The sequence below is a fragment of the Daucus carota genome, chromosome 8, assembly GCF_001625215.2.
Source record: "Daucus carota subsp. sativus chromosome 8, DH1 v3.0, whole genome shotgun sequence".
Lineage (NCBI taxonomy): Eukaryota > Viridiplantae > Streptophyta > Magnoliopsida > Apiales > Apiaceae > Daucus > Daucus carota.
In genome coordinates, this window is record NC_030388.2 from 302,115 (window position 1) to 327,084 (window position 24,970).

At 34.7% G+C, this 24,970-nt stretch overlaps 3 protein-coding genes across 3 annotated transcripts; 2 read left to right on the forward strand and 1 right to left on the reverse strand.

Moving 5' to 3' along the window:
- The first annotated feature begins 735 nt into the window (after positions 1–735).
- LOC108199553 (vacuolar-sorting receptor 1) lies at positions 736–12,475 on the forward strand. The gene is made up of 12 exons (XM_017367419.2): positions 736–1,415; positions 1,826–2,518; positions 3,656–3,744; positions 3,846–3,915; positions 3,986–4,069; positions 8,975–9,051; positions 9,123–9,204; positions 9,314–9,396; positions 10,175–10,241; positions 10,886–11,014; positions 11,585–11,691; positions 12,172–12,475. The coding sequence occupies exons 1-12, from the start codon at positions 1,121–1,123 to the stop codon at positions 12,268–12,270; spliced, it is 1,875 nt and encodes a 624-aa protein (XP_017222908.2). The 5' UTR covers positions 736–1,120; the 3' UTR covers positions 12,271–12,475.
- Positions 12,476–13,432: 957 nt separating this feature from the next.
- On the forward strand, positions 13,433–17,030 carry LOC108197357 (probable LRR receptor-like serine/threonine-protein kinase IRK). Its single transcript, XM_017364945.2, has 2 exons — positions 13,433–15,030; positions 15,374–17,030. Exons 1-2 carry the CDS (start codon positions 13,571–13,573, stop codon positions 16,824–16,826), a joined length of 2,913 nt encoding a protein of 970 aa, XP_017220434.1. The 5' UTR covers positions 13,433–13,570; the 3' UTR covers positions 16,827–17,030.
- A 1,774-nt stretch (positions 17,031–18,804) lies between these two features.
- On the reverse strand, positions 18,805–24,049 carry LOC108200129 (uncharacterized). The gene is made up of 4 exons (XM_017368208.2): positions 23,645–24,049; positions 23,075–23,516; positions 19,840–19,952; positions 18,805–19,440 (listed from the first exon to the last, which is right to left on the reverse strand). Exons 1-4 carry the CDS (start codon positions 23,780–23,782, stop codon positions 18,994–18,996), a joined length of 1,140 nt encoding a protein of 379 aa, XP_017223697.1. The 5' UTR covers positions 23,783–24,049; the 3' UTR covers positions 18,805–18,993.
- Positions 24,050–24,970: the final 921 nt, after the last annotated feature.

A 24,970-nucleotide genomic window follows, 5' to 3' on the forward strand; every position in this document is an offset into this window, starting at 1 on the left:
TATAAATTTAAGCATTTGAAAATTTTAGAGCTTGTAAATTATTTATAGTCTAAGTTAGTCTGGGTTAATTTGAATTTAATATTACAACTTTATAACCTATTTAATGATATAAAGGTAGAGAATAATTTAATAGTAAAGTTAATTAGTTAAAAAAGTAACTATTCCGTCAAACATGTTAAGTCCGTTAGCTGTTTTAACGGGAGCCACTAAAATGCCATTTAAAATGAAAGAATAGCCACCGATACGTAAAACAGGAAATGTAGCCACTTTTTTTTAAAACAGTGGCAAGTTTGGCCACCAAAATGCAACTGGCTCTTAATTCAATTATACTATTCTCTTATCTATAAATTTAACCAATCTTAGATGATTATAATTATACTTTTCTTTTATCTATAAGTTTAGCTAATTTTATACGGCCATATATAACGATACGAGCCACTAATGTCACGTCAACTATAATCATATAAAAATAATATATTTTATTTATAATTTCAAATAATATTAATATATTATATTTAAAACATAATCAATCAATATAATCAAATTAATATAATCGTTACAATCAAAATAAAATATGTGATAGATTCGACTTAATTTTATAAAAATTTAATTTAATCAAATTTAATTAATATTTATAACTAACTCATTCTAAATTTGAGCCTAGAACAAAACTCGTGCCTCGCATAACTTCAACCAAACGAGTAAAGTAAAAAGAAAAGAACACAAATAACTTCCGAGTTGCACTTTTTCTCAAAAAAAAAAAAAAACTTCCGAGTTACACTTGAAATTGAGATAGTAATAATCATAGTACTATCTTTCAACTTTATTTCATCTTCCCAAACAGGCCCTTCAAGTGTTTTTTCTTTACCTTAAGCTGTGAAAGACTCCTGAACCTTTTTGTTTTCTTCCTCTGCTTCTTCTCGGTGACTTTGTGCTCTTAGTTATCATCGTCAACACCACCACCTATAAGAAAAATCCCTTGCCTAAAAATTTGATCTTTTATCCTTCTGGGGTTATAAGTAATCAAAACTTATGATCTGGGTCAGTTGTAAACTGGGGTGATCTTGTTATATATTCTCAAACTACCTAATAAGTAAGGTTTACACATAATCGGTCCAAGATGAAGATAAAGTTAGGATTTTTACTAGTAAATTTGATGATGGTATGGTTAGATTGTTGTATGGGTAGATTTGTTGTGGAGAAAAACAGCTTAAAAGTGACTTCACCAGACAAGTTGAAAGATACATATGAATGTGCAATTGGTAATTTTGGTATTCCTCAGTATGGTGGTACACTTGTTGGTGCTGTTATCTACCCTAAATCCAATCAGAAGGCTTGTAAGACCTTTGATGATGATGCCTCTTTCAAATCCAAACCCGGTAGTCTGCCCATCTTTCTCCTTGCCGATCGAGGGGGTAACTACTTATTCACTTTTAGTTTGCTTAATTCTTACTAATACAATTTGCCATTGATACTAATTACGTTCTCTTGTTTTTTACTTCTTTTTTCTCAGTTACCAGCAACTTATGAAGCCCTCAACTTCATTTATTCGATGTCTTAAATAAAATTCTTTTCATTTCTTCTTGTTTGGGAAAATATTTGATCACCTTATTTTTTGTTCATTAATCAAGTTTTTTGTTTTATGTTGTTCTTTACTTTAGTATATCTTGCGTATGAATTGCCCCCCCTTCTCGAATTTTTTTCCTTCATTTCCTCATCTTATACAGCTGGCAGTACGTAATTTGCATCATTGGTTTGATCTGATGTTAAACTTTAAGTTATAGGATAAGTGTCTTATTATCAACTCATAATTACAAAATTGCAGATTGTTACTTCACACTCAAGGCCTGGAATGCACAGAATGCTGGAGCAGCAGCTATTCTTGTTGCAGATGACAGGGTTGAGCCTTTAATCACCATGGATACCCCTGAGGAAGAAGATGCACGTGCAGATTATCTGCAGAACATCACTGTTCCGTCAGCATTAATTAGCAAATCTTTAGGGGATAGCATCAAGAAAGCTCTATCCAATGGCGACATGGTTAACATAAATCTTGATTGGAGGGAAGCTTTGCCGCATCCTGACGAACGTGTCGAATATGAGTTCTGGACGAATAGCAATGATGAGTGTGGCCCTAAGTGTGAAAGCCAGATAGACTTTGTGAAGAGCTTCAAGGGAGTGGCTCAGATACTTGAACGGAAAGGATACACCCAGTTCACGCCACACTACATCACTTGGTATTGCCCAGAGGCTTTTACATTGAGCAAACAGTGCAAGTCTCAGTGCATCAATCATGGGAGGTACTGTGCGCCAGATCCAGACCAGGACTTCAATAAAGGTTATGATGGCAAGGATGTGGTTGTTCAAAATTTACGCCAGGCATGTCTTTATAAAGTGGCAAATGAAAGCGGGAAACCATGGCTTTGGTGGGACTATGTGACAGACTTTGCTATCCGCTGCCCAATGAAAGACAAAAAGTACACAAAAGAATGTGCAGATCAAGTTATTCAATCCCTTGGTTAGTTCCTGATTTATCTAATAATATTTACTCTTGTTTCTATATCTGTGGTATTTGGTTGGTCGAAACGCTTTATATAACAACTTGTTTATAAAGAGCAAGGTCCATATATGACTTTATACCCGTGTCGACCAGACATGACATGGATGTGGCCTTTATATCATTTTGTTCATAAAGAGCAAGGTCCATTTTTGACTTTTTCTATGTTATCCTTTGATTTTATGACACAGATATGACATATATAATCACGTGTATAAGCTTAATTGGTAGAAGGCACTAGTCATACATACTTTTTAAGATGGAAAATAGATTAAGAACATATAAATTTTCCCTTATGTCAAGCTTACATGTTGACTCCCAGCACCTGTGTCCGATTTCGGAATTGCATCCAAGAATCCTACTTTTTAAAAACCCAAAGATCCGACACTTGGATCTGCACCCGTGGCGGACAGCCGTACCAGAGTCCTGGTAACTTGGATTTTGTGAGGGTGTGATATATACATATGTGTATGTATAGATGCAAAGAGGGTGTAAAAAGGAGACAGGAGGATGAGGTCGCCGGAGGAGAATATAGCCGGAATTGATGAAAGGTGTGGTGATAGTTGTGATTGCAGGGCTGATACATACTTATATGGCTGTATGTATATTTTCAGGAGATGGGATTCATATACATCATATGCAGTACCATGCTCTCCATTAATAATCACATTCCCTTTATGTGAAGGGTTAATCTATATATGCATTTAAATTTGATCTTGGCTTTAATTTATTTCACAGAAAGAACCTTTCCTTTTCGGCGTGGATTTAGTGGACCGGACGAGACATGTTTATTTTGTAACCTGATTTCTCCCCCCTTCTAATAGAAATATAAGTATGAACAACTAAACAATGAAACTGATACCTGTAGGTAAGAAACTTTTTAGAGTTTCAAGCTAAAAAAAAATTGTAGATCATTTCACAAAAATTTGTGCTGAAACTTAACATGTTTTTGTTGGTTTATTTACTTATTTATATCCTTTAATTTAGGTAGGTAGCTCTGCAATTTCACATAGTGCTCTTGATTTATACAAAGTTACGTTTAGTATCTGGATAACGAGACTGTTGACAATAATAATTAATCCATTTAGAAATATGTAGGTGTGGATCTGAAGCAGATAGACAAATGTATAGGAGATCCTACTGCAGACGTAGACAACACTATTCTGAAGACGGAACAAGAAGCACAGGTTTTTTTTTTTTTAAAGAATATATTATTCAATCCCTCACACAATAGTTTTTCATAAAAGTCATCAGCAATATTAACAGTATTATGCAATTCTGATTTTAGATTGGCAAAGGCTCTCGTGGCGATGTGACAATTCTGCCAACTCTGGTGATAAACAACAGGCAGTATAGAGGTATTTGAGTTGAAGTGTACATCTTTCTGTAAAAAATAATGTTTGTGAAACTAATCGTCTATTGTTACAGGTAAGCTGGATAAAGGAGCCGTCCTCAAAGCCATATGTTCAGGTTTCGAGGAGACCACAGAACCAGATGTTTGTTTAAGTGAAGGTGACCTCTAAAATTTTGACTATTAAACTTTATTTTTGGTATACAGTGTACACACACCAGTGTGTGCCCGCACACCCACACACATTTTGGAACTCTGTTAAATACTTAAATTTATCATGTCTCCTCAGTATTTTTTGCTGGTCAGATCAGAAGCCGTCTTTACTGAAATCATAGGCACTCCTGTTTAACTGATATTACCAATTTACAAACAACTGTAAAAATTATATGTTATATATATAAGCATAATACGGATCTTATCTAAAATTTGGTCAACATCTATTCTAATTAAAAGTCTTAGTAATAAAAAAAATTTTGATATATATTCCAATTAGAATTCCTATCAAATAAAATGATTTTATTAAACACAATCAGAAATACAGGATTCTAATTAATTAAAAAGAAACTTAACAGTATAAAACTCCCTCCACCCAAGTTAAATGGCTGAATGTCCCTTTTAGGTTTTCTTAGAATATTGACAGTTTCCATATTTGTATAATTGATTTGACCTATAGCCCTTATTAATTATGTATTGGTATTTTAACTTTTTTTGAAGTCATTTAATGTATGTCGCATTTGATTGTGAACATTTCCTCTTAGTTTCAAAAACTTAGAAATCAGATTTAAATACACCATTTCCCTCATATATTGTATTTGAAATTTTATTTTTGCTTTCGAATTATACAATTAAATGGCGTACGGGGTGCGACACGCTGCAGATCCCCAGAATTTAGGGCAATATATTATGTTTGTACCCTGAGCGTTGTACCCGAATCCTCATATTTTATGAAATTTGCCGAATTTACTTATTCTTGTACACCCTGCACCCATACCAAGGCTTCCTAGTTTAGAATGTTGTTTTTGGTTCCTAGTTCTATGTTACAAAAATACAAGAATCAAAATTATAAATACAGAATGATTCCTTTAATGCTTATGCATATACAAGACGTACTTTTGGTATATGTGTAACAATGTGTATCAAGCTGATAGACTACTTCTCGTAATTATAGTGAAAACAGAAAGTTGCGAGCCACACCAGAATATAATCAACTTTTCAAGTTAAAGCTGTCAAAACTAGACACAAAACGCAAAGCCGACATGATTTTTAAGGGTTAGGGTTGCTTTCGATGGGTCGGGCCGAAAAGGGTATGAATGTCGATAACCCTGCAAAAAAAAAGTCAGGTTACAGCTTAGCTTGTATAACCCGAAAATGACCTGGAAAATCCCTTTAATCCCTTTAATCACTATATTTATCAATATTTAATAACATGTATAATATGCTTATATAATGATTGATTTTATCATTAATAATATAATTATTTAACCTATTTTTTCAATTATTTATATTTTGTATAGAGTGTTTTTATTTTGTTATATGAACAACATATTTCACAATGATATTTTATGCTTCATGTTACATACTATAAATGATTTTTTTTTGCAAGGGTGTACTTTCTCGTACAAGAATACTTTCTCGTACAAGAATAAGAATACAACTTCAGATGAAAATACTTTTCATTAAATAAAGCTTATCATCTAACTGAAAACATGCAAGATGTTCCGACAATAGAACTTTACTATCTGAATAGAAGATTCAATCTTACTTGAAGCAAATCCATAAAATCTCGTACAAGTCACCTGAAAATAATAACACGCGAAACAAGGAGAATATGAGAATATATAAAAATTATATATATTATAAAAATAATAAAAGATGTGTATTTAATAATACACGTGTGTGTGTGTATTTCATAAAAAGAAAAATAAATAAAATGAAGTCCAATTGAAGGAAGATCTTTGGTTAGACACTAAAATAAAATAATATATAGAGGGACTACCATAAAACATAAACAAGCCAACATAGTTGTATTTAATTGCCTCTAACAAGTTAAAAATATACGCCATCGATTATGGCCACTCATAAATGGTACAAAAAATAGCCATTAATCAAGGCTACAATTAACAGTCAAGCATTATATATAATATGACAATTACTAAGAGGAGATAATTTTAAATTTTAAATTATTAAAATTTAATGAGTCAATCACTATTTGAGGATATATTGCATGACGCATTTGATTTTACAAAATTGAAACGTAAATTATGGCTAAATTTAAATAACATCACCACCGTATACCACCGCTGAACCCCCGTTGCAGACCATTATCACCTATCTTGTAATAAACAACACCCTAATGCCTAGAAACGAAACATGGAACTAGACATCGAAGTATAACAAAAGATCTCTAATATGCACAACATATGTTCGGCAAAACATGTATATCATAAATCAGACGTAACGACCTTCATTATCAATAACAAAGCATCAGAAGCACACAAGTTGTTCGATAATATGCATAATCGACACATTTCCAAGAATAACCAAAACAATGCATACATACAGTTAATACGCAATGACATAAATGTGGAAAATGATACTACAAAGATAAACAAGTACAATCAGACTATAGAGTTTATAAGTGAATACAGGGGTTATGCAATATAAATATATATATATATATATATATATATATATATATATATGTATATTCATATTTTGATGAGATACAAAAAAATACTAAGAATAAGAAATAATGTAGTGATGCTCATATATCTAAAGATACCAAGAGAGAGCCCGAGAGATCAATGACAATGATGCCATGACGACCGTCATCTTCCGACACTCCAAATCGTCGTTGGCGTCAGAATTGGCACCGTACAACAAATGTTATAAATTGGAGAGAATGTATAACGACGACGATGAAGACAAGGGCTCTATTAAGATCGTGAGGGTGAGGGTGAGGGTGAGGGAGATCACAATAAGAATTTGGCTAATTTGAGTTCTCTGGGGATACTTGTTAATATAAAGAAAATTAATTATATCATTTCAAGAATATTAATTATGCGATTAAATATGCCACCCAACTCTTAAAGTTATGTAGGGATCAAAATAAGGTATATCCCTCACTGGATATACGGCTTATCGGGTCAGGTTAGTTAGAAAAAAACAAGAATCAGCTCTCGAAATACACTTTGTACAATCTCTACAGAGATAAACAAACCATATATGCTCAAATGTCTACACAGCGATAAATAAATGATGTATGTTCAAGAGCCTACACCAATGAATTTGTGTCGGTATACAAAGACACGATAAATCTGTATATACATACACTCACACAAACATTTTTCAACTCGTTTAATTATCAAGTCAGGTTGGGGTCGACCCTCTTTTCTAATATTTAAGATACGACCGACACGAACTCAACCTGTAACCTAAAATTGACAGCCCTAGTGAAAGTAAAATTAGCTAATTAGAGGGACTATTAATAATAATAATAATAATAATAATAATAATAATAATAATAATAATAATAATAATAATAATAATAATAATAAACACTTGATATTTGTTCTGATTTTGATTTAAATAAAAAATATAATATGATAAAATTAATCAGGAAAAGCAATCTAATATTCAATACTTGGCAATCACCTACAATTATAGAATATGTTTATTTTATTTTTGTTTTTAACATAATAAAAGAAGTCTAAAATTCAATGTTTACCGACTAAATAAAACTTAATTCCTATTCATTCCTATTAGGAAAATATCTACTACATAAATATATAGGGCCTTGTTTGGAAGTTAGAGATTTTGAGCAAAATTAGAGGTTTGAGGTATTTTAAAGGTTTGACCACTAGAATCCCCTAATATTAGTGTTTGGTAGTTAGCGGATTGAAATAGAAGTTTGGATCCAAAAAGCTATTTTTGAAAAAGCTACTTTGAGGAGTTTTTTGGATTAGAGGTTTTCGTTTGTTTCAGAAAAAGCTAATCAATCAGCTATTCACCAAATAGTTTTACGAGAAACTGCTAATTCAATCAGCTATTCAAAACATCTACTTCAATCAGCTAGTCAAAACATCAAATTCAATCTGCTAACCACTTACCGCTAATTCCCAAACAGGGCCATATATATTTCACGTATTGGCAAAATTGTATATGGTTAATGATACATATGTTCAAATGAATATTAAGAAACCTAATACTATAACAATCAAATATTGAATTACTTATTATAAAATATTGTGCGTTCATTCGAAAAAGATATTTAGCACGTGTATATTTTTGGTTTAAAAGGTATCTGTAAAAAATTCAAATAATTATTAATAATTTTATAGGCTATATGTGCATCGAACTGGTTATAAACTAGTTAATTAGTAATATTGCCAACCATAATATGTCTTGCGTCCTTTATTTTGACAAGTTAGTTTTTTTTCTTTCATAGTTACATAGAGTATTTATTATAGAGCAAGGGGAATTGAACATCCAAACCCGTAAGCCTGTTGAAAAGGATAAACACCTTTACCAGTAATCTCTCCTTTGATTCTAATATGTTTCATAATTGATTGTTGGTCAGTATAGCTGTATATCTGTTATTGGATTTGCTTGTTTGGTCATCATATGGTTTCTTTAGTCTTAGGCATTGATACCCCTGAGCTCTTGTTTAGGTGTGATAAGTTACCTGGAGTTTCTATCTAATTTGATTTTGGTAAGCTAACTGTTTACTGGATTCCAGTGTATCTTCTTAAGTAGTGACTGCATGCATAGAGATATCACTGCTTTAGGTGTTGTAACTGCAACATATAACTACGAGCTGCACAGTATATGAAGATATTGTGAAAATAGAGTTTTGAAGGTCAAATATGTAAAGAAATAAGATATGGTTCATTAGATGAACTTTTATATTGTTTTCTTCTCTTGTCTTCAAGGAATGACCCTAGTAGCCAGCCGGTTCAGGTCTACTGTATATGTTCTGTGTTTGGAGTTGAACTGTACTTTCATTAAGCAGCCATTTTATGTTGATCTGTCCTGCTTGTCTGTTTTCTGATGTGTACTCCTTTCAGAAATAGAAACAAACGAGTGTCTAGAAAACAATGGTGGATGCTGGCAGGATAAAGCGGCTAATATTACAGCATGCAAGGTGATTGAGATTTCTTCTGTATATCTTTGAAAAGTTTTATCTTTTATAATTTACATATGATCTTGCTGCAGGATACATTTCGTGGACGGGTATGTCAATGCCCAATCGTGCAGGGAGTAAAGTTTTCTGGTGATGGTTATACTCACTGTGAAGGTCAGAATTGATTAATAAAAAAAATCTGCAGTGATACTCTTTTGTAAAAAATGTGATGCTTGGCAGGCCTTTGAACTCTGCACCTCATATTTACCCTTAATTTTGACAGCTTCTGGATCTTTACGCTGTGAGATTAACAATGGAGGTTGTTGGAGGAAAACCCAGAATGGCAGGACTTATTCTGCTTGCATTGTGAGTGGTTTTTATGACTTCTCACTTGTCACAGCTGATGCATATCCCATTTAATTTATTTATGTCATTTTTTGGGTATGATGACAATTAGGTAAATTATTTGTACCACTTGGTTGCAAGGGTTATGGACCTTAAGCACAATCTCATAGGGAAGATTAAATGCATAAGTGCAAAGCATCCAATATTATGATATCATACTTAGAGCCATGAGCTGTTTAAATATCAATTGGCAGTATGTACAGGAAAAAAGTGATGAAAAAGGTGGGAGTGGGTAGAACTTGGAAGAAATATAAAGAGTAGAAGTATTATAACAAAATAGAGAAGAAAAAGGGTAAGAAGAGAAGACGTTAAAATACAAAGGTATGAGACAAAGCGAAAGAGTTAAACAAGAGATGTGGGACACACTCAACTACTTAAGAAGGTGGATAATTGGACATAGATTAAGTGACCCTGTCATATTGGAAAACTTCAGAAAAGTGAACTACAATCGAGAAATGTAACACTTCAGCTTTATTTATAAAGTCTCTAATGTGGCTTCACACAGTTATGCCCTGCATGTTAGATTGTCAGGCCTTGCCTTAAACGACAGGATCGTTTTTGTGAAAGTTACAAGTTTCATCTCAAATATAATTAGCCCTGCCTTGTAGTGCTGTCATAATGATGACAGTCAATACTAATTTATTTATTACTGTCCATAGTTTTGTATTCTACAAAAGATATTCAATATATCGTGGTTTTTCTTTTTCTCTTCAATCAGATATATTATATGCTTTTTCAGGACGACCATACCAAAGGTTGCAAGTGTCCACCAGGGTTCAAGGGTGATGGAGTTAATAATTGTGAAGGTGCATTATGGTTCTTTTGTTGTTAATGTTGAGTCTTAGGCAATTATCTCCGTTCATTAGTTAATATCTATTGACCATATTCTTAAATTGCTTTTAAAATTTGATTCCTATTAAGATTTTAAGAGTATCCCCAGATAGTTGTGTAAGCATACAGCAGATAGTTTAAACATTTCTACTAAATTGTTTGCATCTTTAACCTAAATCAACTCTGTGAGCCTGTGGTATGGATCTTGGGAGTCTGTTTCATGCAAACTACTAACACTAGTGTAAGATTGTCTGCTGACAAATTGTTTTTTATGAATCCATTTAAACTGTATGTCAACTGCCTGTAGTATGTAGGCAATGTACGAGTTCCTCTGGATAACCTTGATATGAAGTATAAGCATATTTGCAAACTTGGTATAGATATTTAAGTATATGTTTTTTTGACTTAATTCTAAGTTTCTCTAGTTTTTACATTTGTACATCATACTCTATAATCTGTATGATGTATATATATACCATGAAAGTACATTTTTGAAGTTTTGTGTGCATCTGTTGTAAGGTTTCCTTATCTGACCTAATTTTTAAGAACCTGTAATGGATCAATTTAAATGTTGAAGTCTTGGAAATCTGATTCTTCTCATATATCTGATTTATGCCAGATATTGATGAATGCAAAGCAAAAACAGCATGTCAATGCCCGGAATGCAAATGCAAGAATACCTGGGGTAGTTATGACTGCAGCTGCAGTGGAAATTTACTGTACATGCGTGAACATGATACCTGTATAAGTGAGTATTGAACTTTAATATGTGATTCTAGTTAAACTAAACTATCAGCATTTGATCTATTAATCTGTTTGCTGGACGAAATTTATGCAATCGTGCCTGCCTGGTTTATTTATTCTCTTTTATAAATTCTTTGATGACTTGAACTCAAGCGTTTTATATGCAGTAGTGTTATTCTGTAATTGCGCCCTTCTCCTAACACCTAAGGGTTTTAGGAGTGTTAGTAACTTAACGAGTAGTCTCCTTTGCTTTAACTGAGTCGTTACAAGCGCAAGGTAAGAACTTATGCATGGACTGCCATATTTCTCTAATAGTCTAAGGATGGAGTTTTGACAGTTATGCTTTCATCAATTACGTATAAGAAAGAAAAGAATAAAGAAACTAAAGAAATGTAAAAGCTTCCATTGAATTTGCAGCTAAAAGCATCGAGTTATTGACCAGAGTTGTTTGGTATAGATTACACTTTACAGTGGTTGGAGCTATAAAACTCATTATCATAGATATTGATATTTAAGTTGCGAAGAATTCACATTATTATCTGCTACTTCTAATATTATTGATTGGCCTTTTCAGGTAAGGATGTTAGTGCTGAGGTCAGCTGGGGCTTTGTTTGGGTGATCATTCTTGGTTTGGCTGCGGCTGGAGTTGGAGGATATGCAGTTTACAAGTACAGAATTCGGGTCAGTCCTGAATATTTTTACTGCTACTTTAGTGTTCCATCTATATCAGCTTATATATGGAATTCGGGGGTTCGTGTCAGAATTAGAGAAATAATCCCCCACCCATGTTTTGTGTGTTTAATGCAAAACATTGTGCAATAACAGTGGTATTTTATGTTTCAGTGTTCGTTCATGCGGGATTTATTTAGTTACTGTAATTTTACTAGGGAATGCTAATTGTAGTGCTAAAGGTAGAATTGGAAAGCAAAAGTATTTCCCCTCATAGAACATCTCCCGTGAAATGCCAAATTTTTGTAGCAACGTCCCTACATATTTGCAGCTCACATATCATAAGAATCACTGTTGCCAAATCCTTGTACCTAGTCTATATAGTTGCATATTACATGCATCACTGTACATATCATAAGCATTACAGTTTGCATTTGGGAAAACATATTTGTAATATAGTCACTTACCTTTGATATCCTGTGGAATGTGCAGAGATATATGGACTCGGAGATTCGGGCAATTATGGCACAGTATATGCCCTTGGATAACCAGCCAGAAGATCCTGTTCATCATTCACATGGGAACGTTTAAGTGTGGAACATTTTGTGAGGAACGAACTTGGTCGTTAGTATTAGATTATCCTAGACTCCTATTGCAGTCTGCCTTTGTATTTGTTTATCATGGTGTAGTAGCTCCTGTACCTGACACTGGATCACCTAAATGACTTGGTTTTGATGTTTACAAAAATCCTTGTATGACTTGTATTTATGTACATTATTACAACTTGTTTACTGCAGACTGGAATTTCTTTTTGGCGTTGATGCTCTCATAATTTTGGATAAATGATTGTGCTTGCGCTATCACACTACACCTTCTCTTCGGCAAGGAAGCGAGGCAGAGACTGCTAGAGTCTCTAGATTGAACACTTAATGGCTAATATGATGCAATATATTTGGTGCAAGTCAAAGGTCACTTAATTTCTCATCTCCAGATGACTCACAAATCTTAACTTGGCTTTTTGTCTGTTACTGAAATCTTAGGGAAGAATACATTAGTATCATTTTGTCAACCTTCATTAATATATTCTAGTCCTTGTCTCCCTGATATGTCGTTGTTACGCTTCCTCTGTGCAAGTACATCTACAAGGAGATTATTCAAAGTTTTATTACAGCTGCTGAGAAAAAGTGGGAAAAAGGAGAGAGAGGAGATGAGTAGATAGAACAACAAATCTACTGAAGGAGAGATAGTAAAAACAATTACTCGTAGATAAAAAGGGGTACTGAGACAGCCTGCCCTGTCTCTCTTTATTTTCCCTCATTGCAATCCAACACTTTACACATCTTTCTTCATCATTTTGTATCATTAGTTACAAAACACTCTTGTGTTATTCCCCCCATTTTCCTTTTGGTTTTGTTTTTGTTTCTTTCACTCTCTCTCTTGTTCTCTTGGGGGAATGTGGAGTGAAACAATATAATAAAAGCTTCTTGTGCTTCTGATGCTCCTTCTTCTACTCCTCAATGCTCTCCCCCACAAACCTGTACTCTTTTTAATAATCCTAGTAATAAATACCTGACATCCTCCTTTATTTTAAATGTGGTGATGGTGGAGTATTAATTACTACTACTCCTTTTCTTCCTCTTCTTGATATCATTTTCATCTCTTGTATTCCCCTGCAAAACTCACCATCTACTTGTTACTTTTGCCTACAACCCATTTACTCTGGTTTCTGCTAAACCAACAAACATTTCATTTGTAATCATCATCACCATTCACCACCACAGAAATCATCATTTCTTTCTAGCACTAGACATAGATATTTATGTTTTTACATTCCCTATCTCATTCCGCCACCACTTTCGTGAGAAAAAACATTTGATATTTCTAAGTAAGAATGCTGTTATCTCTTGTTCTTGTTGTGTTTCTTATTCCCCTGCATGTTCACTCTGTTTCCTCCTCTGCCGCTTTTAGTGATGATCTTCTTGGTCTAATCGTGTTCAAAGCGGACCTCAGTGACCCTCTCTCCAAGCTCACTTCTTGGAATGAAGATGATGCTTCCCCCTGCAATTGGTTCGGCATCAAATGCCATCCCTACACCAACAGGGTCACGGAGCTTCACCTTGATAACCTCTCACTCTCCGGTCACATCGGTAGAGGCCTCCTTGGACTAGAGTTTCTCCACAAATTATCCCTCTCCAATAACAACTTTACTGGCCCCATCACACCTATTCTCTCCCAGTTTGATAACTTGCAGGTGATTGATCTCAGTCACAACGCCTTCTCTGGTTTCATCCCTCAGCAGCTCTTTGTGCAATGCAGATCATTGCGTGTTATTGCACTTGCCAACAATCATCTCACTGGTCCAATCCCTGATACTTTCTCTTCATGTTCAACACTCAAGGGGGTTAACTTCTCATCTAATCGCCTTTCAGGCCAGTTGCCTTCTGGGATTTGGTCTCTTAATGCTCTCCGTTCGCTTGATCTTTCTGATAATTTGTTGGAAGGCGTGATACCTCGAGGAATCCAAAGTCTGTATGACTTGAGAGCTCTGAGCTTGAGGAAGAACAACTTCATTGGACAACTACCCGACGACATTGGAGGATGCTTATTGTTGAAATCACTAGATTTTAGTAACAATCATTTGTCTGGGGAACTTCCTTGGTCGATGCAGAAACTTAGTTTGTGCAATTCTCTTTATTTAGGAGGAAATTCACTCTCTGGTGAATTCCCCGATTGGATATCTAATATGAGAAGCCTCGAGACCTTGGATTTGTCTGTTAATAGTTTTTATGGTCAACTTGCATACTCAATAGGAGAGCTTCAATTCTTGAAACAACTGAATTTGTCTAGAAATCAATTCACTGGAAGCTTACCTGAGTCGCTGAAAAATTGTATATCACTTAAAACTGTGGATGTTAGCTGGAATTTGTTGGCCGGTAATCTTCCTCCATGGATTTTTGAGTTAGGATTGGAGACTATTTCTCTTTCGGGGAACAGGTTAAATGGAAGTGTTGAATATCCTTTAAGTATGTTAATGTCAGCTTCCTATCAAAGTATTCAGGTCATAGATTTGTCTTCTAATGCATTATTTGGTGAAATTCCATCTGGTGTTGGAAACTTAAGTAGATTACAGTTCTTGAATATGTCCAGGAACTTTTTGTTTGGTACCATCCCTGGAACTTTTGGTGAATTAAAAGCGGCACGCGTTCTTGATCTGAGTCATAATTGGCTTAATGGAAGCATTCCCTCTGGCATTGGCGGTGCAGCAGCATTACTGGAACTGTGGCTGGAGAATAACTTTTTGACTGGGGAGATCCCACTTGAGATTGGAAATTGCTCATCTCTCACCACTTTGTGAGTTTCCAACCACTTATGCTTTATACTAATCCATGTTTTGTGTTACATAGATTGGGTACTATAAACTTCAACATATATACCTGTTTTTCTTGTAATACTAAATAGGCATCGCACTAGAGCTTTTATAATCTTCATTATCTTCTTAACCTTCTTGTAATACTAGATAGTTATTGCACTAGAGCTTTCATAATCCTCATTGTCTTGTTAACCTTAAATTGGATACAGTTCTACTAATTTACTACACGCATGTGTCCTTTTTTCATTAATTTTATATTTGCAAACATCTCCTAGCACCACATTGCTGATAACTTCTGTTTGTATGAATTTTTGTCCTGCACAGAATCCTTTCTCAGAACAATCTTACAGGGCCCGTACCAGTGGTAATCGCGAATCTCACTGAACTCCAGACTGTAGATTTTTCCTTTAACCAGTTGTCTGGAAGCTTACCCAAAGAGCTGAAGAACCTTTCTTACCTCCATATTTTTAACATTTCCCACAATAACCTACAAGGTGAATTGCCTGTTGGTGGCTTCTTTGACACCATACCTCTTTCTTCATTAGCTGGTAACCCAAGCCTATGCGGCTATGTTATGAATAATTCATGCAATGCCACCCATCCAAAACCTATTGTCCTCAATCCAGATTCATCTTCTGGCTCCTCCAATCATGGTTCTCTCTCGCCTAGTTTCCACCATAAAAAAATCGTACTCAGTATCTCTGCTCTTGTTGCTATTGGTGCAGCCATCTTGATAGCTCTTGGAGTTCTAACAGTTGCTATCTTAAATCTGCATGCTCGTTCTGCCATGCCAGGTGCTAACACATCCCTTAATTCATATGGCGGGGATGAATTTAGCCCTGCCCATACAAGTGAGTCCAACTACGGAAAGCTTGTTATGTTTGCTGGTGATTCTGAATTCGTCGATGGGGCTCATGGACTGCTCAACAAAGATTGTGAAATTGGGCATGGTGGCTTCGGCATTGTCTATGAAACAGCTCTTCGAGATGGACGCTCAGTTGCCATCAAAAAGTTAAATGCTTCTGGTCTAATGAAATCCCAAGATGATTTTGAGAGGGAGGTCAAGAAGCTTGGAAAGATAAGGCACCAGAATCTTGTAGCCCTCGAAGGGTATTACTGGACTCAATCTTTACAGCTGCTCATCAACGAGTATGTCTGCAATGGAAGCTTGTACACGCATCTTCATGGCGGACAGTCTGAAAATTGCCTATCCTGGAAGCAGAGATTTAATATAATTCACGGGACAGCTAAAGGTCTGGAGCATCTGCATCGCTCGAATGTAATTCACTATAATTTAAAACCTAGTAACATATTAATAGATAGTTGTTTTGAAGCTAAAGTGGGAGACTTTGGGCTGGCTAGTCTGTTACCATTGTTGGATCGTTATAACTTAAGCAGCAAGATTCAGAGTGCACTCGGGTACATGGCTCCTGAGTTTGCATGTCAAACGGTAAAGATAACAGAAAAGTGTGATATTTACGGGTTTGGAATTTTGATTCTTGAGGTAGTCACGGGGAATAGACCAGTGGAATATATGGAAGATGATGTGGTGGTGCTATGTGATATGGTGAGGGAAGCATTGGATGAGGGGAGATCAGAGGATTGTGTGGACAGAAAGCTTATGGGCAACTTCCCAGTGGAGGAGGCAATTCCTGTGATCAAGCTTGGGCTAATATGTGCATCTCAAGTTCCCTCAAATCGTCCAGATATGGAAGAGGTTATCAGAATTTTAGACTTGATCCGATGTCCTTCAGAAAGCCAGGGGGAAACGGAATGAGTTTGATAATATAGAGAGTCAGAGAGTATAAGGGATACGAGTTTTGAACAAGAATCCAGTTTAGTTGTTGTTTATCTCCAAAAACAGATTTGGAAGTTATATATTTTCAGCCTTTGGCTTCATGTATTTCTGTCTCATCATTCTCAGATACTTGCTGAGGTTTATAGTCACTATTTATTAAATGTTGTCTTACATTTTCCTGTATTATGCACCCACACCGCGCCGCTGTTTTGCGTGTCATGCACGATTAGCGCATTGATCTGTGTAGTGTGAGGACATTGTCATACAAGGCACAGTTTATGTTGTCTGCCTTTAAAGAATCAACAAGAATTTGAATCTGTAACTCCTTTCTGCCGGGAATTGGTAAATGCAACAACCCAGACTGCAAAACAAGCAAGGAAGACTGGGTTGTAAAAAGATGCATAATTGGATGAATATCCCGCAGTCAAGATTATAACAAAATTTTAATACGTCCAGCGCATTTTAACAGTCTTGTAGAACGGTCAAAAAATTGTAGGCCGGTTAAGAGGTCTGTGACATACGTGTGCTAGGGACCGGGACCAGACCCCATAAGAAGACCTTTACATTGTTGTAGTGCAAGTAATTAAGAGGAGTGTTGTACACCTTAACAGACAATCAGAGTCAAAGTAGTCGTCACATTGGAGTTGGTACAATAATCAATGCTTAGATGTGAAGGGTGAATCAATGACTACAGCTTAAGAAATGGTTATCATGAATGCAATTTGACATGAACAAAAAGGCTCTTCTCCACATGGGAGTTGGAAGCTGGCTGGCTACCCTTCCTCAATGCTAATTGCTATCATGCAGCTCAGTCTCCAGTGCCAAAATAACATCCTTAACAAAAGTAGTTTTATCATCATAGTATTTCATAACTATAGCACATGAGAGAAGCAAGATAAAAAGAAGGCCAAATTTGAAACATGCATGATTTATTCTTTTTATGTAAATAAACATGGAAAAGATGAGGGTTGAACCAATAAGGATAGGAGAGGTGGAAGAGGGAAATTGCACTTTTTATCTTGTGGTATATAGTTTTTGCTTTGGCAAAGGAAGGGCAGGATGATGATGATTCACACCACAACATCATCAAACCACTTATAATTTAACTGTGGGGACAAAACAGAATGGAGCTTTTATTCACGTCCTTGCATAAATTTACTAAATTCTAATCATGCTGTCACTTAAAGTGAAAATGGGATAGATTTGTGCATTTCTCTTTTAGTATGTTCTACTTTTTTACTCCTGCTCTGGTGGCTGAGGGGGTAACTACTTTTTGTTATCAAAGACTCGATTTGAATATATATAATATTCTATCTTCCGGAAGTTAATAAACCATGTACTAGGTCGCATGTGTGAGCACAAGTTTGATGAGAAAAGAACACGCGAATGCAGAGAGAGAGCTTCAGTGACCAGGGCGGTCTAATCAGTTTCTCAAATTATAAGTGGAAAAGCGAGGCCAGCATTGATCGAGTGAATGACTTGTTTTCAAGATGTCAAGTAATTAAAATTTGGAACCACGAGTGCAAAGAGGTTTACATATGTCAAGGCCTAATTGGCATTAGAATTTAGAAATGAAGTTGAACTAGCTGGACAGTTATTCAGTAGCCAGAAGACTGCAACAAGACTAGGAATTATTTACGGGTACACGGTGCGCGTGAGTTTTCAAACAAAGTTTAATTCAATTATATACCAAGTTTTATGGTCCATCGATTTAACGTTTTAACCACTGGACCGGCGAGGAATTGAAGGTCAACCATGGATTGGAAAGTACCACAACATTAATAATACCAGACTATTCAAATGCTTCATAGCTTACATGTAAAGGATTACTTGCCAAAACATAACAAATATTGACTGCACCTTCCAGGGATTTTACAACAAATTTTACTGTTATCCTATTTTTATCTCTCACCACATATAAATAAAAGTTAACCGACCCCAACCCGGAAAAAGGAAGGAATGAAACCAACATCTAATGTATATTACAACAATAGCCAAAACATAACAAATATTGATTGTACTTTTCAGGGATTTTACAACAAATTTTACTAGTATCCTATTTGTATCTCTCACTACGTATAAAAAATAGTAAACCCACCCCCACCCCAAAAAAAGGAAAGAAACCAACATCTAATGTATATTACATCTAATCTTCCCAGTCAACTTCCCATCCATCTTTCTTAGCAGACCTGGAAGTAAGGCCATTGGCTGAAATGCTTCCAACATGGTTTCCCCCAGGTGACATCGCCGCCTTATCATCGTCCCAGTCACTATCCCAGCCCTGATCCCAACCTTCTGTTGAGTTCACACTCACAGGAGCTGATTCTGGTAAGCCCATTTCAAGCTCCTGATACGGAACACCTCCTTGTCCTCTCCTTTTCTTTAACTTGCAGCAAGCCCATATCCCACCACAAACTAGCACCACTAAAAATGAGAAGTATGCACCATAGATTGGGGTCACTTGCTTGGAATAAAAGGAGAGCTCCTTGAAATAGTTTTTCCCTGAAGGAGGAGCCATGTGTATAGTGCATTCTCCGTTTTCAGCATGTAACACTATTGTGTTGGCTTTGACCTCGGCCAGTGAGATATTCATCTATAATCCAGTAACAGAAACAAGAAAAGGCAAATATACATGAATATCTATAATTAGACAATCTCCACAAATAGAAAAAAAAAATGTATTTTGACAAAAAAATAAACCAAGTTGCTGTCTAAGCTTAACCACCAATATGCCCCCAAATTCCCAATTATGATCAAATACATCTGTTACTAGTTGGTAATGCTTTATGGGACTTTTAATCGTTAAACTCAAAATGAAGTTTGATGTAGAGATCAGCATCTATATAACTTAAGTAGGGTAAAAGAATAACAGATCCTCATTCTCAAATAACTAGCTTCATTTATACCTTAAAAGTAAAGCTAACTCTTGTTTGTGCCATACTAATTGACTGTATTATAGAGAACAGAAGATGATAGCAGGAACCAAATATACCTTCTTAGTTCGGTGTGAGGGTATCTCAAATGGACTCAAAGCACTGCCTGCAAAATATACTTTCAGTGTCCTCTCTAATAGACTTTGGACAAGGATGCTTATCTGCTTCGACCCTGCCAAAGAAATCCAGGTTAAGAGAACTAGAAAAGTGTTCAGAAAAGTTTAAGGTCTAATACAACTCTTTGGGACATCTTAAGTTCAGATATCCGTCTACGTTACTGACAGGGCAATAACTAAACCAAGTTTGAGCTGTTTCTAAAAATCATATAAGAACTTTTTCTTAATGACTTGAGCTGAGCGGAAGGAGCTCAAGCTCTAATACTTAAAAGTGAGTCAAACCAGCTCAAGTTATCCTTTCATCGAGTAGAGTTATAAATGATTAAGTGAAATATTAAAATTTGAGCTCAACTCATTTACATCTACAAGTTTGAAATTTAGAGTCCACTTCACATGAATTACAGGCCTAGACGGGCAGTAGGTTTGCATGGATTTAAGTGTCGGCACGGGAACTTTGTATGTTTACATCATATATTCTTTGTTTTTCTAGACAAGCATATAAATTGTGCAATGCATGCTATTTTTTCTAATTTTATGCATATTTTTTTATATAGTAAAATATATGTAGTTGTGTTAAAATATACTCCCTCTGTTTCAAAATACATGTCCACTTTAGGAAGAAAATTTTGTTTCAAAATATTTGTCCACTTCAACTTTCAATGCAAATTTATATTTCCAAAATCAACTCTCCTCCACATATTTCAAATTTATATTTCCAAGATAAACCATATACCACATATTAGGTTCAATTAATGACTTATTACATCTCTTTTTTTTCAAAATCCATTTTTCTTAAACTATGTGATTTTTTAAAAGTGGACATGTAATTTGAAACGGAGGGAGTATTTAATTAAGATATTTATAAACTTATATATTATTGTTAGTCAAATTTGTGTAGTTACCAAAATTGAACCTTTACTTCTTTTAACACACTTCATTTTTTGCTAAATCTTTTAACACACTTTAACAACTATATGATTAATAAATCATATTCTGTGTTGATGTCAGTGTTGTATAACGCACACAAAAAAAAAAAAAAAAGCTCCACACGAAGCGCGATTACTTGCTCCAAGACACAAACTAACTCATATTATATGTACAAAATTTTAGATTTTAAATTATATCATATGCTTGTGAGCAAAATATTATTCCTTTTGAAGACATTCCTCCTTAGTAAATATCCAAACACAAATGGGGAAATGACGTACATCATTCATCACAAAATCAACAGAACTAAAGCACCTTCAAAACACTCAGGAACTGTGTGCTAGGGACAGAAATTTGCATGGTCCTATATTACTACTTTTTGGACGAACTACTACTCACACTTTCACCAACATCAGTTTCCCGATGAAAGCACTGCAATTGTGCAGAGCAGATCACATTTCAAGAAAACTTCTACTCTCCTATAAACAGCAGCGGACATAAAAAACAGACGGCAATTTAAAACATTTAAATGATTCTAAATCATAAAAAGAAAAAATATATATTGTAAAGGCCAAATTTTGCCATAATTCTGCAGCTCCCAAGTCCCTCCAAAAGCATAATCCTCAGGGGCACCAGAAAACCAACTTTGCCACAAATTCATAGAATCGACAAATTATGTTCAAATTACATACAACTTACCAGCCTGAGATTCCTATAACACGAAGATTTCTATATTATAAGCGCACATGGATGTACCAACAGCGGTGAGCTATACCCATCCTAGACCATCTTTATTTTGTAAAGATGTAACCACATGTCATCACCCCTAGCTTACAGACAACCATAGAAAGAAAGTATATCATGTTACTGAATAATAAATTGTTTTCAAACTCAAGAAAAAATCAAGGATAACAAACACATTCTCATCTCAAGAGCATAATTTCTCTAAGATCCTTTCCAACATCGTCATTTCTTAACATAACACTTTGTGGAAGTATGTTTGTAACCAAAATGCCAATTCGCACCTTGCTGACTATCCTACCTCTTAAATCAGTCTCTGACTTCACCAATGTTCACTCTCCTTTGAAAATTAAAATCCCCGACTACCTAAATGTCCTTATACATGTGTTCAGACTCAAGTGGGTGTGTCGTGCAGGTACGGGATTTGTGGTGAAACTGGACACTTTACCTTCTATCAATCTAGTTCATAACAAATTATAAGACCTCTACACAAATTGTTTATAGAGAGTAAGATACATATATAACTTGTTTCTATGTTATCCTTTCCAGATATGCTATAATTTTGGCATACATAACTGCATCGGAAGTATCGGTATCTTTTTTTTGTCAGGGATGTATTGATATCTTTACATGAAACAAATCGCTTCTAAATTTATTGAAATGACAAAATGTATCCCTAAATTCTTTGAAGGCGTAAATGCAATCATAAAATAAAATCATCAATTTGATCGATATAAGTTACTTAGGCCTTGAGGAAGTATACAATTTGGGAGATAGTCGCATATGACCATCTCAGAACTCTAATAAACAACGATATTTATACATCTTTAGCTATATAATTCAACAGTAACTCTAACATTTGTTGTCACCAAATTCCCCTCAACAACAATTGACGCTAAGAAGGCTTTACCATGTCTACGTCCGTGGAGGCCAATCAAGAGTTTTAAACACCCCATTTCCATCAAACCCAGTATCAATAAATTAGTGTTACATTGTTACGAGGGCCTTGATACAACATAAGATGAGATAGAAACCTTATAAAGACAATAGGAGGGAAACATCATGTATGGAGAGGATCCATATTTAAGAAAAACTATGAATCCTGGGGTATGATCCAAACCTATGTCGGATACTCGTACGTCAAACCGGTTTACATAGCTAAGAGTAATTTCCTCCGCAAAATATGAAGCTTAAGTTTTTTATTCTAAGATATATAATAAATAGCAGTAGTTCATTTATGTGTTTTGGTTGTCTAAATCTCATTCTAATTATTATTTATTACAATGCACATATCAGGGGATATTACCAACACAATATCACCTTAACTTGTTGGTAAGGCCAGAATGAATTCTGTTGTTCTTAACTCATGGTAGTCAATCTAGGCCATTTAGAATATTAATCCTGTAAACGGTATCAAGCTTGTAACTGAAGATCAAGATAACAGATGGCATATTCAACAAGCTTATATTAAACCAGACAACAATTATAGAAAACGAGCGTAACAAATTACCTGGATCTAAGGGCAAAATGCACGCAACCATAGTGTTCAGAATATTGCAACTTGTAGTTGATCCCGCACAGCTTGCGTCAGAGCCCAGTTGGGAGTCAACACTGCTACCTCCTTTTTCTTGCCCCCCATGCTGCCCTGTATTTGTTTGTTTGTTATCTGGCACCGATTTACTAATGCTAGTGTTATTTTTTGTAACCTTCGTATCAGTAGGCTTCTTTTTTTCATCTATGGTGGCAGTAGAGTTTGAGTCCTTGTCTTTTTCATGTTTAGCTGCAGCAGAATTCAAGTCATTGTCTTTTTCTTGTTTGACGGCAGTAGAATTTAAGTCCTTCTCTTTTTCATTTGGGACTGAAGTAGAATTAGAGTCCTTGTCTTTTTCGTGTTTGGCTGTAGTAGTATTCGAGTCCTTCCCACCCGGAACAGGTATTGGGATTGGAGAATTCTAGTACCCAAAAAAATACCCACAACCACAATATATTGAGCGGAACGTACTAGAATTTATATATAGCATAAGATCAAAATTAATATGAATATAGGCAAAGGTAGTACTTTTGAAGTGAAACACTATACCTGGGTTATATTAGCAGCAGAAGATGAGTTGTTGCTCTCCGAAATTGCTTTGCGAAAATTTAACACAACTGAAGCACCGGCTAAAGAATCAATAACAACAAATGTAAGGGCTAACATAATCAATCCATATCTAGCCATAACACAACCTCCAAGAAACAATAAGATGATCAAGTCAAAGTTTAAACACCAAAAGTGTTATATATCATCTCCAAAGCAGATTATGATCACATCAAAATTAAATTTTGCTTAGGAAATACGCAGCAACAGAAAGAAAAAAAGGGTAGCCCAGAAAATCCAAATGAAGAAATCCTGATTCTTCTAGTTGAAAAATGTTTAATCTTGCTCACACTATACCTATACATACATTAGATATACAACAGAAACACAAATCTGAATCTGGCCAGCAAGGGGAGATGTGAACGAAACTTATTTATATGTATCTCTACTCAAAAACAAAAACAAAAAAATATATTATCTAAAAAAAAAAAAGTTTCTCCCACATTTTTTAATAAATAATAAATAACTACCCAACATTAATTGATTTATTTTATAAAAATGATTTTAATTATCATTTTAAAAGATAATTTTAGATTATGTCTATTAAAATCACCATATCGTGTTGCGTTTCGGATAAAATAATTATTATATTTTTTAAAATCATAGACACTTTCGAATATAACACACTATTTTATTATGAATTATTCTTTATTCTATTCTTTTTAAGTACTTAAAATGGTTTTTTGAGTTCAAAATGTTTTTTTAAGTTTTGTTTTGGTTGCAAAATGAAACTTTATCCTATTTTATAAGGTTAGAAGTCAGGATGGTGGGTGGTTGAAGTTGTAATTTTATTTTAACAAGTGTTAACCAGATTTGAAATTAAAGATAACATCGCGTTATTTTAAATTCGAAAAATGCTATTCTTATCCCTGATTCTCAAATTTCAACCTAATTTTTGAGTTCATCCTGATTTTCGAACAAGAATTTGTTTTCTTCTTGATCCCCGTCTTGAGCGGGAAACGTGAATTTTCGTGATAATTCTGAAAATCAATAGTTTTTTAAAAACATATTATAATTATAATATATGTAATGATATAAGTTTTAATTGAAATTATACTAGCAAGCAATTGTCTATAATATTTCTCTACTTTTATGTAACATTCTAAGTATTAATTAAATTAATACTTATTTATAATAAAATTAGAGAGTAAGATTATTTGGAGTCCTCATCTCAGTAAAGTCTTGGAGTCCTCATTCTTCAAATTGGATAAAATATGATTTAGTGTTTTAAATTTAATTTTTTTTATTCTATAATATTTTTAAATATCT

Bases quoted from the DNA above. Each gene is read 5' to 3' on its own strand.
- LOC108199553 (XM_017367419.2), top strand. From the start codon at position 1,121: ATGAAGATAAAGTTAGGATTTTTACTAGTAAATTTGATGATGGTATGG. The intron at 3,916-3,985 runs GTATTTGAGTTG...CTATTGTTACAG, and splicing joins AAACAACAGGCAGTATAGAG to GTAAGCTGGATAAAGGAGCC. The intron at 4,070-8,974 runs GTGACCTCTAAA...TACTCCTTTCAG, and splicing joins AGATGTTTGTTTAAGTGAAG to AAATAGAAACAAACGAGTGT.
- LOC108197357 (XM_017364945.2), top strand. From the start codon at position 13,571: ATGCTGTTATCTCTTGTTCTTGTTGTGTTTCTTATTCCCCTGCATGTT. The intron at 15,031-15,373 runs GTGAGTTTCCAA...TGTCCTGCACAG, and splicing joins TGCTCATCTCTCACCACTTT to AATCCTTTCTCAGAACAATC.
- LOC108200129 (XM_017368208.2), bottom strand. From the start codon at position 23,782: ATGGCTAGATATGGATTGATTATGTTAGCCCTTACATTTGTTGTTATT. The intron at 23,517-23,644 runs GTATAGTGTTTC...TTTGGGTACTAG, and splicing joins CTGCTGCTAATATAACCCAG to AATTCTCCAATCCCAATACC. The intron at 19,441-19,839 runs GTATATTTGGTT...ACTGGATTATAG, and splicing joins CCTCACACCGAACTAAGAAG to ATGAATATCTCACTGGCCGA.